The sequence below is a fragment of the Hemicordylus capensis genome, chromosome 3, assembly GCF_027244095.1.
Source record: "Hemicordylus capensis ecotype Gifberg chromosome 3, rHemCap1.1.pri, whole genome shotgun sequence".
In the NCBI taxonomy this organism is placed as follows: domain Eukaryota; kingdom Metazoa; phylum Chordata; class Lepidosauria; order Squamata; family Cordylidae; genus Hemicordylus; species Hemicordylus capensis.
Window position 1 is genome coordinate 204,296,815 of NC_069659.1, and position 17,538 is coordinate 204,314,352.

Consider the following 17,538-nt stretch of genomic DNA (forward strand, 5'->3'; position numbering starts at 1 on the left):
AATGGACTGCTGGGTCCAATACTAATACTAATGTATTGTAGACTTACTTATGGGTTGTGGGTTTTTTTTGTTGGAGTGGGGGGACAGGTAAGAGATCCATGAGAACTGAATGGAATCAGAGCAAACTTTTATGCCTAGAAATGCATGTCATGCAAGTCTACAGTCTATCGTAATGTTTGTATAATGACCTGTCGGACTTTTCAATATCCTGAAAAAAGAAAAGCATAGCACAAGCTCTGATATTAAGGAAGCCCACTTCTGCCAGGGCTGCTGGAATAGCAGCTGGCAAAACTAATAGTTTGCTACAAAAACAGTAAAGTTCAGCAATTACTCTTCCGACCCTGTACTATGGAACCATATAGCATTTGGGTTACTACTTTAATTTGAAAACTGGTCTGTCTGTCTGTCTGTCTATCCATCCATCATATTCCTATACTGCATGATATATGCATCTCTAAGCAGTGTACAAAGTTAAAAATACAGCAAATGTAAAATATGAAAGCAGTTAAAATTCACAAAACAAATAAAACAATCTCAGAAGATAAAAACGCATTAAATAGTTTAAAAATTGGTACTTCTTGAGGGTCTTCCTAATAGCAAACAGAGGAGGAGATGTTCTTACTTCAACAGGAAGCAATATCCAGAGCCCTGGGGCAGCCACAGAGAAGATCCAGTCCTGGGTTGCCAGCAAACGCGCCAGTGGCAACCATAACTGGACCTCTCCAGATGATCTTAATAGGTGACAGGGTTCATGACAAAGAAGGCACTCTCTTAAGTACCCTGGACTCAAGCTGTTAACGGCTTTATAGGTAATAACGAGCACTTCGCAAACATATCGGCAGCCAGTGTAGTTCTTATATGGTCTCTTTGGGTTGATCCAGAGACTAGTCTGGCTGCTGCATTCTATTGTAGTTTCTGGACTATGTACAAAGGCAGCCCCACGTAGAGTGTGTTACAGTAGCCAAGCCTAGATGTTACCAGCATATGCACCACTGTTTTAAGGTCATTTACCTTGAGAAATGGACATAGTTGGCGTATCAGCCAAAGCTGATAAACAGCACTCCTGGCCACTGCCTCAACTTGATAAACCAGAGAGAGTTGGGGATAAAGGAGCACTTCCAGGCTATGTACCTAATCTTTCACAGGGAGTGTAACCCCATCCAGAACAGGCAGATCCTATCTCTTGGGTCCCAACCCCCACAGTAGTACCGCCGACTTAATCGGATTCGACTTCAACTTGTTATCCCTCATCCAGCCCATTTCCACCTCCAGGCAGGCATTTAGGGAAGTAATGCTATTTCCTGATGAAGTTGGTATGGAGAAATAGGTCTGGGTGTCATCAGTGTATTGATAATACTCTGCATCAAACCTCCTGATGATCTCTCAGCAGTTTCATGTAGATGTTAGAGCATTGGAGTCAGTATGGAGCCTTGTGGAACTCCACACTTTAGCTCTCACTTTACAGAGCAACAGTCTCCAAGCGATACTGTCTGGAATCTGCCAGAGAGGTAGGAATGGAACCACTGTAAATTTGAAACAGTGCCACCTAATCCCACCTCCCTCAAGCCCCAGTAGGATAACATGGTTGATGGTATCAAAAGCTGCCAAGAGATCCAAAAGGATCAGAAGAGTCACACTCTTTCTGTTGACAGCTAATTGGAGATAATTCATCAGGCTGCCCAAGGCAGTCTCAACTCCATAACCCACTCGAAAGCCAGTTTGAAATGGGTCTAGATACTGTATTTTACAGACTATAAGACGCTATGGACTATAAGACGCACCTTAATTTTAATCCAGTTTTTCAGAGTTTTCGAGCTTTCCTTCTCCTCTCGCCTCCATCTCCCCTCCATGCCCTCCCACCGTGCCCCGCTCTGTCCTTTCCCTCCTTCTGCCAGCAGCAGCGAGCCCATGTTGGTGACCCACGGTGGCGGCGGCGGCTGCTGCTGGTTGTTGTTCATCGCGGCCGCCGGCGGGTCCTGCTCGGGACCTCCTTCTCCACCTCCTCTTGTGCCTCCGGCGGCTCCTGCGGGCTGGCGCTCGCCTGCGCCGGCTCGTCTCCGGGTCGGGCCCCGCGTCCCCTCAGAGGGCGGCGGCGCAGCAGCCTCCCTCACTGCAGCAGCATCGGGGCAGCAACCGGAGGGAGCCCGGGGAGGGGGGCGGCAGGCGGGCTGACTAGGCCGCTCCCGGCAGGCCCCGGCGAGAGAGGAAGGGAGGTGGTAAGTGAATCCTCCCTGCTTGCCCTTCCTCCTCCCCCCCCATTTCCCGACAAGCCCTAAACTTCCAACTTCTTCCCGGCTCCGGCCGCACAATCCAACATGGCAGGGAGTGAGGAGCAGACGAGACCAAGTGGCGCGAGTGGAGAGGGGAGGACGGGGCTAGAGGCGAAGCAGCCGGTACAGGGAGCAGCAGCAGCAACAGCGTCAAGCTTTTCGCAGAAGGGCCCGTCCGCGCCTTCGCTTTCCCCTCCGCCCTCCCTCCTTTTCAGGAGTATAAGACGCACCTGAATTTGGGCGGATATTTTTCGAGGAAAAAAGTGCGTCTTATACTCCGTGTATAAAGTGAGAGCTAAAGTGTGGAGTATAAGACGCACTTTTTTCCTCGAAAAATATCCGCCCAAATTCAGGTAATCAGTGTCATCGAAAAGCTGAGAGGCTACCATATACTCAATCACCTTGCCCAACCATGGAAGATTAGAAACCGGTCAACTCCGAGGGATCTAGTGCAGGTTTCTTCAAATAAGGTCTTATAATAGCCGCCTCAGGACAAGGAGGCATCCTGCCCTCCCTCAGATAAGCATTTATAATATTTATAATAGTTTCAAGATTGAATCTGTTAAGAAGCTGCCATTGGTATGTTAAAATGGACGTATGACTCTTACCACCTCAGGTAAATTCCTGAAGAAAGGTGGATGATGAGCTTGTGGGATGCTATGCAAGGATCATTCTGCTTGTTACATGGCAGCAAACCCATTTGATATGTGTTTCACAGGAAGCAGCCAGTTCTGGCACTCTGTTGCGAAGGTTCCTGTATGTTACACATGTTTATCTCATTCATACAGTGTTTTCAGTTATATGCTTGAGAAAGATGTCTGCAGTAGGCCCATATTACTTAATTCAGTCATTGGTTCCATTCAGATATAACAAGTTAATGAGAACAAGCCTTGGACTCACATTCTTCTTCCTTTCCTGTGCAATTAGTAACTTTTCATCCTTGTTTGCAGCAAACCATATTTTGCTCCAAGAAGGCAAATTATAGTTTGCTTTTGCCTGAACCCAGGATCAAACTCTGGTTTGCCTTCCAGGTTTTCAGGTAAGTGCAAACCAGAGTTTGCTTTTTGGGAAGAAACGGCAAGCTATGGTTTGCTGCAAATAAGGATCAGAAGCTGGGGAAGCCATATGAAGCAAAGGTTTGTGCCTGCTTCTTGTAACGCCAAACCATGATTTTGCATTGTGGCCTATTCAGTGCAATTACTGTCCTGACCTTGATGCAAGTCTACATGCTCTTAAAATGCTATAGCTGCTTCTAGGCCTAAACAAAATTATAGCAAACGAGTCCAGATTACTGGTTCTTTCAACTTTTAATAAGCTGTAGTGATATATATTGAAGTTCAAAAGAGATGTAATAAAACTATCCACACCAGAAACTGTTGTGTTTATTGGTGTAATTCATATGGTGACATCATTTGCATGGTGCTACACAGAGTGAGAAGATGGGTCCATGTCCTGAAAGCTCGGAATACAAAAATGAGATACTTAACTGATAGTTGTCTCCTTTCTGTACTGCACACCACTTTGGCTTGTTGAACTCCAAAATAACTTTATGTGACTTTGTTTTGTCAGGAGTTTGCGACATCCGGCTCATCAAACACAGACACAGGCAAAGTGAATGGAACCTTGGAGACTAAATATAAGTGGTCTGAGTATGGTGTGACTTTCACAGAAAAATGGAACACAGATAACACTCTGGGAACAGAAATGGCAATTGAAGATCAGGTAACAGAGCCTAGATTTGCTGAAGAGTTTAAAAGGAATATACTTATAGTTCTCAGTTAACAGTTCTCCCTCTCCTATCCCTGCCCCCAAACTAGATTGCCAAAGGTTTGAAGCTGACGTTTGATACAACCTTCTCGCCAAACACTGGGTAAGTTGACCCCCCCCCCCCTTTTCTCTCTCAAACCCGTTGGCATATTCTGAGTAGGTAATGTGCAGAGTGAGATGTAGGTTAATGAATGCTTGTAAATAAAACTGCAGTGGCCTGACACATACAGTGAGCCATGTTCACAACATATATATTATTTCCCCATGCTAAAGATACACAGTTCAGTAAAATAACTCAGTGGCTGACATCCAGACTAACATTGCATGTGCTGGAAAATGCTGCATGTGCACAATGGAGGAGGAGCCATTTTTGCCCATCTCCCCTTCCCTCTGCAGCCCACTGTGCATCCTGAAAATATCTTCCCCAAGTGTCCCACAGGCCTTGGGGATGTATTTTTGGGATGCGCAGTGGGAAGGGGAGAATACTCTTCCTGCACAGTATGTGCCAAAAAAGTTTCACATGTGCAATGTTAGTCTGGATGTCAACCAATGGGTTCAAACCAGTGTTCCGAAATACAGATGGCAGTGGAAACCCAGGGGAAAGGAAAGCACTGATGTGACAGAATTTCCCTTGCTCTCTTAAAATACCTGATATAACTACAGTGGACTGCAGGAACTTGTTTGAATTATGCTGTAATGGCAGAATGCAGCTCCCTCCCATAGCTGCAGATGTAGAATGTAGTAGCAGAAACAATTGTGGAGAGCAGGAATGAAGTGGGTGAAGAAGGCTTCTTAGTTCAAATCCAAATTAGGTTGATGACTCAATTTATATAAAACCACTCAAAAGGTCAAGGCATTTTTTCCACATTTCAAGGACATCAGTTTTCAGTTAAGCCTTAGGTTTGGTATTTGCCAGGTACAAGGGGGGAAATGATGGGCAAATATTAATGATCTGGCAATAAACTATATAAACTAGCTGCAACCTTCATCTTGCAATACTTTCCCAGTATATTATTTGCCACTGAATAAATTGCCCGCTTCAGAGTTGGGTTATGAACATGAAACAAAATCAATGCATAGAACCTCTTGCCTTCTAAATGTACAGATGCTATCACTTAATTACAGTTATATTCTGTTCTTTCTAGTAATCTAATGGACTACCGCACTTGTGTGCTCATGCTTTGGATTAGTATTAAAGATCTATATGTCTTTATTTGTGAGTGGGTGACACTTTGTATAACTTGGGCATTTCAGGAGAAGACAATACTGAGCTAGGTGACTGGGATGTACACAAACTGGTTCGTGCACACCTGGGGGGCGGGCGGTTCTTTAAGGGACGAGGAGGGTGCTCTTGCCTCCCCCACCGCATTTCCTCCGCTGGCACTCTCTCCAAAATCGTTGGCTCAGCATACCTCCTTGCAGCCCCGGTCAGTGTCAGACTGGAAGTGCCCGATGCATGTGCATGCACACGGGGCACTTCCGTATGACACTGACCGGGGCTGCAAGGAAGTATGCTTCAGCCCCACATCAGGGATTTTGAGTGAGTGCTGGCAGGGAAAATGCAATGGGGGATGTAAGAACACCCTCCCTGTGTCCCTTAAAGAAATCCCCCTTCTCCTAATCTTCTTGAATGCCGGACAGCTGAACTGGTTCGTGCATATCCCTACTAGATGGACTAATTGTCTGACTATGAGGCATCTTCCTATGTTCCAATGTTACTAGAAAACTTCTCTTTTCAGAAAGAAAAGTGGCAAAATAAAGTCTGCTTATAAGCGTGAATGCGTGAACATTGGGTGCGATGTTGACTTCGATTTTGCTGGACCCGCCATCCATGGTGCAGCTGTCTTGGGTTATGAGGGCTGGCTTGTTGGTTACCAAATGACCTTTGATAGTGCCAAATCCAAGTTGACAAGGAATAACTTCTCCGTGGGTTACAAGACGGGGGACTTCCAGCTGCATGCCAATGTGTAAGTATGCCAAACCTGAAAACATTGCAGTGAAAAATGTCCAGATGCAAATAGAGAAATATTTCTTAATTATTAAACCTGTAGTACTGTTGAATATGCTTGTAGTATGTGGGGTGGTGGGGGTAAGAAGCTTAATGCTTATTTACCAGAAAACCTTTTGAAAGTCTAAAGAACAAAAGTAAATCCTAAACTTGGTTTTACCCATTCTGAGAAATTACCTGACAAAGAAAGATGTGGTAAAAGGAATATGGCAGAGGAAGAGAGACTTCTGGACCTTCATATGATGTCATTAGCCTCCAGTTACTTTGTTTACATAGTAATTGGAGTAAATATTAATTGTAATTAGTATTTGGAGTAAGTAGGTGACTAGAAAATGGTGGTTAGCCCTTGGAGTTGGTGTAATAGAGATACAAGAAAAATTGTACCCATATTCTGAATGGTTTAACAATAAAATATGAGACTCTTGGTAAAAAAAGACTGTTCCATGTACTTCCTGGCATATACTATTGATGCCAACTTGGCTGTTCCCTAAAGAATTTCCAGTCTGCATGACATGGGGTTTGGATTTGTATGCATTTTGAAATCTCTTGCCTTTCTGGTTTATAAAGAGAGCATGGAAGTTCCTGCTTGTACATCCATGAGAAACCTTGGGCTGGATCACCTGAGCTCTTCCCCAATCTGGCCTGCATGCACAGAGGGAAGCGAGAGTGTGCCTGCCTCAGACATCCCTATGTAGGGCTGTAATGTTGAAATAGTGTAGGCCTGTCTCATGCAATCTGTTCCAGATGGGATCCAGCAATTGACTGCTTCATTTGGGCTTGTGTATATTTTGGATTTTGCACATGCAAGTCCTGTTCAAACACAGTTTCTCACATGGATCTCTGATGTTGTGGTGGGGAGGGTGCAGGCATGTTCTTTCTTCCCTCCATGCATATGGATGAGATTAGAGATAGGTGTTATCCAATCTGGTGATTATTTTGTATGAGGGAGACACCTGGCCTCTCCTGTGCTGTTCTGAGTATTGTAAGGGGGAAGTTGAAGGAATTAACCTTCTCACTAGACTGCTATGCTGTGTACGCAGTGCTTAGTTCTTTGGTGGAGGAAGAGAAGAGTGTACTACATATCTGCTCTGTGGTCTGTGTAGCTAATGTTCATGAATAAATAGGAGTTGATGAAGATAGGAATGGTATACTACTATCATTGCAGTTTACTCCTGTTACTTCAAGTTACCAACATTTAACTTAACCAAACATTGAGGGCACTTTCACGCATTCTGCCAAGGAAAAGACTTGCCAGATCTTGTATAGGTGGACCTTGTTATCCACAGGGGTTCCATTCTCTGCTACAGCTGCAGATAATGAGGCATTGAGAGAATGGGAATTGGGGTGGTGGGTGGTGGTTAGGTTCCTGGAGGCTGGGAAAATGGTAAAAACCTGGGGAAAGTGCCCTACAGTGCTCTGCGGGTCTTCAGCTGTCTAGCAATGCCCTGCAAAAGTCCCAAATCTGCCATTTTCTCACAAAAAATCACAGATTTTAAAAACAACAACATATGAACCATAAAATGGCTCCTTTCCTCAAAATGGTGGCTGGAAATGATCTCGGAGGTTATTTACTACCACCCTGAAAATGCAGATATACAGAAATTAGCCCTCCCCCCCACCCCAAATACCAAGGTCAGGTGTCAATTGCCCAACCACAGGTGCACGGAACCGCAGATGTTGGGACTGTGTATAGTGAGGTTCACCTGTATTACCATCTTGCAAGTTGCCAGTGTGTTTACTTAAACCTGAAATTATTGCTTTCAGATTCTCAGAAAATTAAATTGTCGTCTACTTGTGTATTTGAATGCTTTTTGCAAAATTAAACCAGTTCTTTCCCTCTACCCAGAAATGTATTTGCTTGACTTACTTGAGCTTGTTGGAACTAAAAAAGCTTTTCATATGAAATCTTAATTATTTTTCAGCAACGATGGATCAGAATTTGGCGGCTCAATTTACCAAAAAATCAGTGACAAACTCGATACTGCTGTAAATCTTAACTGGGCAGCAGGCACCAATAGCACTCGTTTTGGAATTGCAGCAAAGTACCAGTTGGATCCCGCAGCTTCTGTTTCTGTAAGTAGAACTTTTGAAGAAAAGGACTTCTCTAGAGTCATTCCCCCCCCTGCCCACCACCACCACCTGGTTCTGCCAGCCTCATTCTGAAAAATTCTGTATTAAGAGCCTGAATGTGAAACAGCCAATGGGTGTCTCTCCTCTGGTGCTCATGTCTGTCTTCCGATGCTCTGAGCTGCTCAGTTGCAGTCTTTGCCTGGGTGGTCTTGCTGTAAGGCTCTTGGTATTCTGAATAAACCAAGGATAGACTCCTTCGTCCAATTTTAATAAGGGCTTTGCATGACTATTGGAAGCCCGGAGCTTGTGTGCTCCCTCCTGCCCTTTCTGTGTGAGGGGAGGAAGCTTTCTTCTTTCATTGTTTGGAACAGTGAGAGCCAACGTGGTGTAGTGGTTAAGAGTGCTGAACTAGAACCGGAGAGACCTGAGTTCAAATCCCCATTTAGCCATGAAACTAGCTGGGTGACTCTGGGCCAGTCACTTCTCTCTCAGCCTAACCTACTTCACAGGGTTGTTGTGAAAGAGAAACTCAAGTATGTAGTACACCGCTCTGGGCTCCTTGGAGGAAGAGCGGGATATAAATGCAATAATAATAATAATAATAAGCAGCAGCAGCAACAAGGCAGGATGTATTGTGATGTCCATCCCTAGAAAATCTTGATTTGCTCTAACCACAGTTTGTGTGCAAACCAGAATATAAAACTGGGTTTGAATCCACCAATGGAAAAAGAATGCTTCCTTCCCTTGTGTGTGAGGGGAGAGGGGAGTGTGCAAACGAAAGCTTCAAATAGTTTGAACAGGCCATAGTAGTGCTGCTTGCTTTTGGTGAGAGCTGGTGTACCAAATTCACTTAGAGGCTGTGCTGTGAATTGGGAAGACCTGCCCTTGGGTCATTTCCCATCTGCCCTATTTTCAATACAGATCTACCTTGTTAAGATTACAGCCAGATAATGTAGGCGAAGTGCTTTGAATATTCTAAAGCAGTGGTTCCTAATATGCAGGCCTCCAGATGTTGCTGAAGTACTACTTCTATCAGCCCCAACTACAATTTATTGTGACTGGGGACGATGGGCGTTGTCGTTCAGCAACATCTCGAGGCCCCCAGGTTGGGCACCACAGTTCTAAAGTGCTGTGTATACTCTGAATATTATTACAAGCTTCACAGTCAAAATTATTAATAGGAGTGCTTTTCTAATAATAAAATGGGAGGTGGTTGGTGTTGAATCCAGGTTCCCTAGAGCTGTGTTCTGAGCCACAGCTGCCATCAGGTTGGCCAGATCAGCAGTAGCCAAGAGTCTGAAACCATAAGACGGCCAGTCTCTGACTTCCTAGTAGCCAACTAGCAGTGGCAGCCTGCATTGGCAGACATACCACTGCTGCCCTTGCCCAGAGGCTTCTGTCTCATTGTGTGGCCTCTAGGAGAGAAGTTCAGCTGCCCTGTGAGTCTCTTGGCTAAGAGATTTGTTCGGTAGTTTCTCCTCCCCAATTTCTATTGGCCAGTAGAAGGGAATGCACAGGCAGTGGAGCCAGCATGGTGTAGTGGTTAGAGTGCCGGACTAGGAGACCTGAGTTCAAATCCCCATTCAGCCATGATACTTGCTGGGTGACTCTGGGCCAGTCACTTTCCTCTCAGCCTAACCTACTTCACAGCGTTGTTGTGAGGAGAAACCTAAGTATGTAGTACACGGCTCTGGGCTCCTTGGAGGAAGAGCGGGATAGAAAATGTAATACATACATACATACTACTATCCTCTGAGGGTGGTGTGTGGGAATTGCTGTTACTGAATACTCCCTTACTCATTCTCCAATAAACTGGGGGGGGGGGGGTGTTGATATAGGGCTTTGCCTCAGATACCCCCACAGCCTCTTGTGCCTGCTGCTCTGAGTTCTGGATTTGCCTTGGGCTTGCAATTTATCTTTCATTCTTGAGTCATCTTCTGTAAAATGGGAAGAAATGACCTACCTGAAAAGAAGGGCTATAAAGATAATACTGTGAACCATTTTGTTCCCCTGCCTGAACTTCATGGGTAGGTCCCTGGGGTTGATGCAGGTTTCTCCAAAATTTAATTTGTTCTACAATCATGGTTGAGTTGCAGGCCCTGGATGTATCTGATTTTCACTATATGTGGCAATGTAGGGAGTTGTGCCATGCCAGAGGTGGGCTCTGAATTGAAAGAAACAAAAAGATAAATCCATTTTGCATATTTCTCCTGTTTGAAAATATTTCAGTATTAAAGCTGATGATTTATTTCTATCTGAGACAGTGTCTATACAAACAGTTGTAAAGGGCTTATTGAGGATCTTCCTTCAGAGGTTAAAGTACAAAGAATGTAACGCTTGTCACTACTGTTAGTCAGGAAGACTGATTACTTTGCTTATTATTTTGCAGGCAAAAGTGAACAACTCTAGTCTAGTTGGAGTCGGTTACACCCAGACTCTGAGGCCAGGTAAATATTTATCCATGAGAATGTTAGGAAGTAATGAAGACTCATTAATATGCTGATTTAAACTGGTCCTAGATTGCAGTTTACCTCAGGTTTGTCACTGGAAAAAGTGCTGCTGTTGATAACCTGTAGAGAGTGATGTACAGAACTCAACTCATTTAAAGGGTTAGCTTAGATTCAGGATGAACATTGGCATGTTCAGTTTTAAGTGGGTCTGCAGTTTGCTCATGTGCTAAACTCAAACTATGGTTGCTATTCTGACTCACAACCAGAGGTTTACTTATTTAATCCATTTGTTCTGGTGTAATCTGGGTGTTATATTTAAAGGACTCTCCTATTAAGAAGAAAGTGACTTATTCACTCTTGGAGTTTGCTATAGGAGAGATTTCCTTCGGAACACAGTGTGCAAGGATTGGTTCGCGGTCGAACAAGTACCCTGTGAACTGGGCCATTCGAGCGGTTCAATTATGAACCACTTCAAATTGGTTCAACCAGCCAAGCTGCTGGATCCATCATGGAGTGGCGGTTCAGTCCTAATTAAGACTGAACCACCACATATGGTCCACGCACACCCCTGCTGGACACTGCAGTAGCTTTATTCTCAATTCTGCAACATGTGTGGGGGCAAAAGGGATGTTGCTGTAGTGTGGATAGCTTTGTGTAAAAAAGGGAGAGGGTGATGTGCACACTATGAAGAAAGGCAGTGGGGGCGGGGATTCAAAACAGAGTCCAGACATACACATTGTCAATATATTGTTGGTTGTTTGCTTCAGGGAGGAATTTGGGGGGAGGCTTCAGATATCAGTAAACCCTGAAAAACCAGTTTGCCGGTGACAGAAATCGAAAAAGTATACGTGATCTTGCATAACAAGTGCATAGACTGTAAAAGCCGGTTGGCTGCATTCACACAACTGAACATTCTTGAAAAGGCTAGCACCTTCTCTTAATAATCCTTATAGCAGAAATTCACAACAGCTTTGTAGCAATCAAAATTGGACCAACACAAGTCTGCAAAAGCCAGGAACCCCTTTGAGGTTCTCTAAAATAAGGGACTTTTAAGTGCCTGGAAGTCACAGCCAGGCATTTTTCTGTGCTTATCTCATTCTAGAGTGCAATGTAAAAGGAGTTCTTGGTTTTTATGAACATGTGCATGAATTGGCACTTCTGCAGGGTTTATGGGGGCTTAACCTATGATAGTGCTTAGTGTGCTGGTTGTGGTCATGATTGTGATACTTTACTTATAATACAACTGTTCCTGTGGAAACATTGCCTTTGAGCCTTTTGGTATATGAATAAATTGTACCTAGGATTCATCATTGGTAGTTGGTCATGTGACATATGCATGCTCTTCATTATTTTTTACTATTGGTATACTGACAGTAAATTATCTTCAGATAAGAGACACATACTACGTGAAGTATAGTATCTAGTTAATGCCATCTAATTCTCAACTCCTTACTTGTTCCACAAATATCTGAGACTTGAGTCTAGTTCTTACTGAGTTGGAAAACCTTCACCTGAGTTGTATTACTAGACTGCAGATTGAGAGTTCACACCACTGAATATTTCTCTATCCAAAAATGTTCTCATGCCATAGAAAGCTAGCATATTGGCTATGCACCTTCTCTCTGACAGTGAGTTTTCTTCTTGTGAAGATTTCTTTTTAATGGAGCTGCATTTATTGGTACAGCTCAGACATAGATTTACCACCTCAGTGAGAACTTGGGGTGTGCATGGTCCGGCGGGCCCCTGGTCTGGAGCGGGGGGACTGTTTCTTTAAGCGGGGTGGTGGTGGTAGTACTCCCCCCCCCCGCCGCCGCTCTTCCCCCTCCGGTCGTCTCTGACGCTGCATATGTCACAGCGCGCGTGCGGCAGCATCAGAGACAAGTGCGCGCGCCGAGAGGAGGGCACATGCGCGCCGCTAGCACTCGTCTCTTTTCAGCCTTTACAAAGTTTTTACAAAGCTCGTCTCTTTGAAGTCTAATACAAACAACGACGGGGGCAGGGGGGAACTCTGCCGCCCCAAGAAGATTTTTCAACGGACTGGCGCCGGAGGGGGAAGAGCGGCGGGGGGGGGGGAGTACTACACCACCCCCCGCTTAAAGAAACAGTCCCCCGCCCATCCGGATCTCCGGACCGGTCCGGCGGTCTGTTCTGTTGTGCCGGACCTAACCGTGCACACTCCTAGTGAGAACTAGGGTATGGAGGAGAAGAGGGGAGCATAGATATGTAGTTTCCCTTTCAGTGTATCCCCACTCATCTTCACTTGAAGCGTTCCGGTTCCTCTAGCTGCTGTCAGCGTTCTTGTATATCTGCATTATATGTGGGCTGGAAAATGTCTTGGTAGTATCTCAAGAACCAAAATAATTTCGAGCCCTTTGCATGCCAAAGAATGTTGAGTATGTATAAATTGTTGTATCCATGCTCCCTGTGTGTATTTGCAGAGGTGGTTTTTTTTCTGATATTAAGTCCCATCAGTTGGGGAGGGGGTTACCTGTCTCCTGCCCTTACAGTCTAAACTTCAGCAGTGGGGGCAACAGCAAAGGGAGGTGAAGCTAGCCAAGGATGAATGTGAGCTAAGGAGTTGCAGGGGGTCAGCCAAAGGCTTCAGCTCAAAAAGAAAAAAGCGAGGAACAGGTGATCTACTGAACAGATCTTGCCTTCTCTAAAATCCTTTGTCTGCTTAAATCTGCAGGTGTAAAGATTACTCTGTCTGCCCTAATTGATGGAAAGAACATCAATTCTGGTGGCCATAAACTTGGTCTTGGCCTGGAGCTGGAGTCTTAAAAGGTGTGAGGAAAACTGCCGCAGGAAATGGGACATCCGAAGAATATGGCCTTAAAATGTAATTCCAGTATGACCCGGAGACTTTTTTCCTCCTCAGAGGGATGGCCTAGAACAAGAGCTGTATTCAGAGTTGTTAGCTGGTTTTTAGTTAAATTGGTTACCTACCTAGTTCTCAATTCTGCATTAGTGCAGTCACTACATAATACATTATTTAAATGTATTTAACTGTTGAATGCGCTACCCACAAATAATGAAATAGACTTTATGAAAACCTGTACAAATGTGTGCATGTTATGTTTCTTTTAACACATGATATAGCCATTGAAATAACGAAATGGATCAGTGGATGTTCTGAAAAGTGAGGTCAACAGTTTTGTTAAAATCACCTTAATTAGGAATACTTTTCGTATCCCAAGGCAACTCAAAATTATGAATAAAACAAATACACACACATACTTGTGCCTCCAGATATTTTAAGTTATTGAGAGGTAGGGCTGAAATAAGTCTTAGTTTTTGCTTGTAAAACTGCCTAAAATCCCATGTATGCCTTTGCTCCTCAACGTTCTTGGAGCTTCTGTTATAAGGACAAGAACTGGTCTTGTGATAGCAAGCATGACTTGTCCCCTTAGCTAAGCAGGGTTCGCCCTCATTGCATATGAAAGGGAAACTAGAAGGGTGAACACTGTAAGATATTTCCCTTTAGGGGATGGAACTGCTCTGGGAAGAGCATCTAGGTTCCAAGTTCCTTCCCTGGCATTGCCAAGATAGGGCTGAGAGAGATTCCTGCCTGCAACCTTGGAGAAGCCGCTGCCAGTCTGTGTAGACAATACTGAGCTAGATGGACCAAGAGTCTGACTCTGTATATGCAGTTTCCTATATTCCTAGGACAGTTGAGTTTGGACATTGCTTGGCAAGGTCTTTTGATGGCACATTTCCTTCTAGACAGTAGCACAGTGACTTCTTGTGGGCTGAAGACTGTCTCTGGTTGCCTTGAACAAAATGTGATGCTCCATACTGTCCTGCTTCTCTCAGTAATCTTTTTTTCATTTTTCTAAGCAACTCAGATGCATCCCTCTTGTCCCATAAAAGAATGGGTCAGTGTGCTTTTTTGAAATCTTGGTGCCTGTTAGTTTGGGGAACACTGGCTATTCATTTGTGCTGTCTGGATTATTTTTTTTAAGCAACCCTACAACTTTACTTTGAAAGGTAGGATTAAGAAAAGAAACTGGTCTAAAACATAACTCCCTATTCCCTCATTGTTCCTCATAGCCCTGAAGAACCTCCTAATGTCCTTCTGCCAGACCAGGTTGGGGTGTGTGTGTGTGCGCGCGTGTGGGTCGGGCGGGGAGAGTGCTTTTAGGAAATGTTAGTAAGCCAGATGGTTTGTTCAAACTCTGCTTAGGCAAAATGGCTGCTTCTGTCAGTGTAGATCTTCTCAGTCCTTCATGTTTGTTTAAATGACTGTGCCTTGAGCATTCTAGTTGCATTTGTTACATCACTTAAATCATACTTAGCATTTATCTAGTACTTCTGAGAGTTCAAGGTGCTTATCATACATCATATTAATCTTATAACCTCCCTGTTGGGGAGATCAGTATTATTCCCATATTGCAAATGGGGTGGGAGCTGAGGCTATGAGAGTAGTGGATGGTCCAGGGGGCAATGAATTCATGGCAGAGGTAAGTTATAAACTGAGGACTTCATTATTTATAGCTCTTTTTCTTAGTCACTAGGCCACACCAACTCAAAACCTCACTATTTGAAACAAAGCCATTCCCTATCTCTGCCACAAGGGGGCAAAAGTCCAACTGCCAAAGAGAGTGGAATCCACTTGCATAATTCTTGCTAGCAATCAAAGTAATTATGAGAATATGATGCGATCATAAACACCTGTAAGTAGTTAGTTGGTTTTCAAAATATTTATATCCTGCCTTTCCATCAAACAATCTATGGAACAGTTTACATAAAAATGAAAACCTACATTAAATCAGTGTAATAGCACATGGAACTAATAACAAAACATTTTAAGAAATAAGAAAAAGCAGAAATATCAGGTGTCACCTAAAATCCAGCAATGAAGCCAGGCAGATTGTAGGGTGCCTTCTCATGATGATAAGTGCTAGAGGGAAAGCAGAAATCCTAGATCTAAGCGGCATGTGCACTCCCAATGTTGTGTCATGAGAATCTAGATATGTATGGCTTGCAATTGCTCTTGGGCCACATCAAACCCAGAGCAGCTGCCTCAATAAAACCCTAGATCACTTATCTGAGGTCGATACGGGCTGGATGCCATTGCAAGTCTTACATTTCCGAGTTCTCATGACACAAAATAGGGATCGTGTGTGTGAGAGAGTTTATTCAGTCATTGACCAGCAAAGGGAGAGTGTGTGCCACTTGGATTTAGGATTCCAGCTTTCCCACCAGCCCAGGACATGCTGTGGCAGGCACATAAGGAGAAAGTGGTCCTTTGGATAGCCTGGTCCCAGACCATTCAGAACTTCAAAAGTCAATAGCTGCATTTGAATGGGCCTGGAAACCAAATGGAGCCAGAAATTCTCGAATGAATTACTCAAATTCATTAACATGAATTGGAGTAGTGTGCTCTGCATGGCAAGCTCAGTTCAATCCCTTACTGCTGTATTCTGGACCAGTTCTTTCCAGGCCCTTGTAAAAGACCAGCCCTGCATTAAGCACCGTGCAGTAGTATAACCAAATGTTACTAAGATGTGACAGTAGCCCAACTCTTACAGGGGAGACCTGTTGCTGAGTTTAAATTAGTAAAAGCAACCCCTAGATGGGCATCAAGTTTGATCCAAAAGCTCTCCTAAGTTATGACCTTGTCCAGAACAAGTTCTGGTTTGTCATCTGATCTTCCAGCAGAACACTGCTGTCTAGCCTAAATTAAGTGTATTTGCCTCTTCCATCTTGTTGAGGACACTGCTTCAGGACCCCAACTGGTGACTTCACCTAGTGGTTTCTTATCAAACGGCATGAGAGAGAGAACCTCTTGGCACTCCACTAGCCAATGGTCAGAGGGTGGAGCAGCAGTCTCTGATTTTGCACGACTGGTGGGAAACACTATGCTTCTCTTCCCCACCCCCAGTTCAAAGTTCTGACTAGTAAGGGGACCAGAAGGGGATAGCATGGCATCAGATATCAACTTTTTGCCAGGTTCATGATGATCAACAGGGCTGCATTCACCTTGCCATCTCTGAGCCCAGGTCATGCACCAGTGACCAAGACAGTTGCAGTCTTAAAAGCAGTTCACAAAGCATGTTAGGAGATCATCACTGATGCTGCTAAATACCAGTTGTAGGGGAGCAGCACCAGGAAAGAGGACAAGACCTCACCCCCTGCCTGTTGGCTTCTCAGAGGCATCTGGTCTTGGTCTGCTGTGTGAAACAGGATGCTGGACTAGATAGGCATTGGGTCTGATCCAGCAGGGCTGTTCTTGTGTTCAGCAAAGCCATCACACGCACCTTCCTCTAAAACAGCACAGTGGAGTCTGACTGCTAGTTATTAAAATTAGGATCTAAAGATGGGGTTTTTTCCCCAAGAGCATTTTTACCACATCCTCCTTCAAGAACAGTCCCTCGGCCGAGGAAGCTTTTGCTGTTCTACCTAATGGGTAAACCCCCCTCTGATAACATGATTAGTCCAGAAGGCCAAGAGTCACCCTGCCCACATCCTTGGACTACAAAAACAGAAAATTAGCCAAGCAAAGGTGACAAGTGGAGCAGATGGGGATATTTAGAACACTGTCCACAACTATAGTCACATGACTCAGCAGGTGTGTGTGGTTTTTATCTTCAAAGTGCTCTGTAAGTAATATTATTGTGACCTCAAATCATAACATGAATGATTTGAGAGGAGAATTGGTCTTTGAGAGGAGAGCTGGTCTTGTAGCAAGCATGACTTGTCCTCTTAGCTAAGCAGGGTCCACCCTGGTTGCATATGAATGGGAGACTACATGTGAGCACTGTAAGAAATTCCCCTTAAGGAAAGGAACTGTTCTGGGAAGAGCATCTAGGTTCCAAGTCCCCTTCCTGGCCTCTCCAAGATGGGGCTGAGAGAGACTCCTGCCTGCAACCTTGGAGAAGCTGCTGCTGGTCTGTGAAGACAATACTCAGCTAGATGGACCAAGGGTCTGACTCTGTATATGGCAGCTTCCTATGTTCCTAACGTAGAAGTG

The 17,538-nt window shown here is 44.4% G+C and overlaps 1 protein-coding gene across 1 annotated transcript in view; it reads left to right on the forward strand.

Annotated features, from left to right (window-relative positions):
- The window catches only part of VDAC2 (voltage dependent anion channel 2), a 35,262-nt gene extending 21,461 nt beyond the window's left edge, over positions 1 to 13,801 (forward strand). Inside the window, 7 exon segments of the mRNA XM_053310049.1 lie at positions 3,840 to 3,992; positions 4,088 to 4,140; positions 5,777 to 6,004; positions 7,968 to 8,118; positions 10,505 to 10,562; positions 13,255 to 13,322; positions 13,324 to 13,801. Of these exon segments, the coding sequence (XP_053166024.1) occupies positions 3,840 to 3,992; positions 4,088 to 4,140; positions 5,777 to 6,004; positions 7,968 to 8,118; positions 10,505 to 10,562; positions 13,255 to 13,322; positions 13,324 to 13,401 (789 nt within the window). The 3' untranslated portion in view covers positions 13,402 to 13,801.
- The last annotated feature ends 3,737 nt before the right edge of the window (positions 13,802 to 17,538 follow it).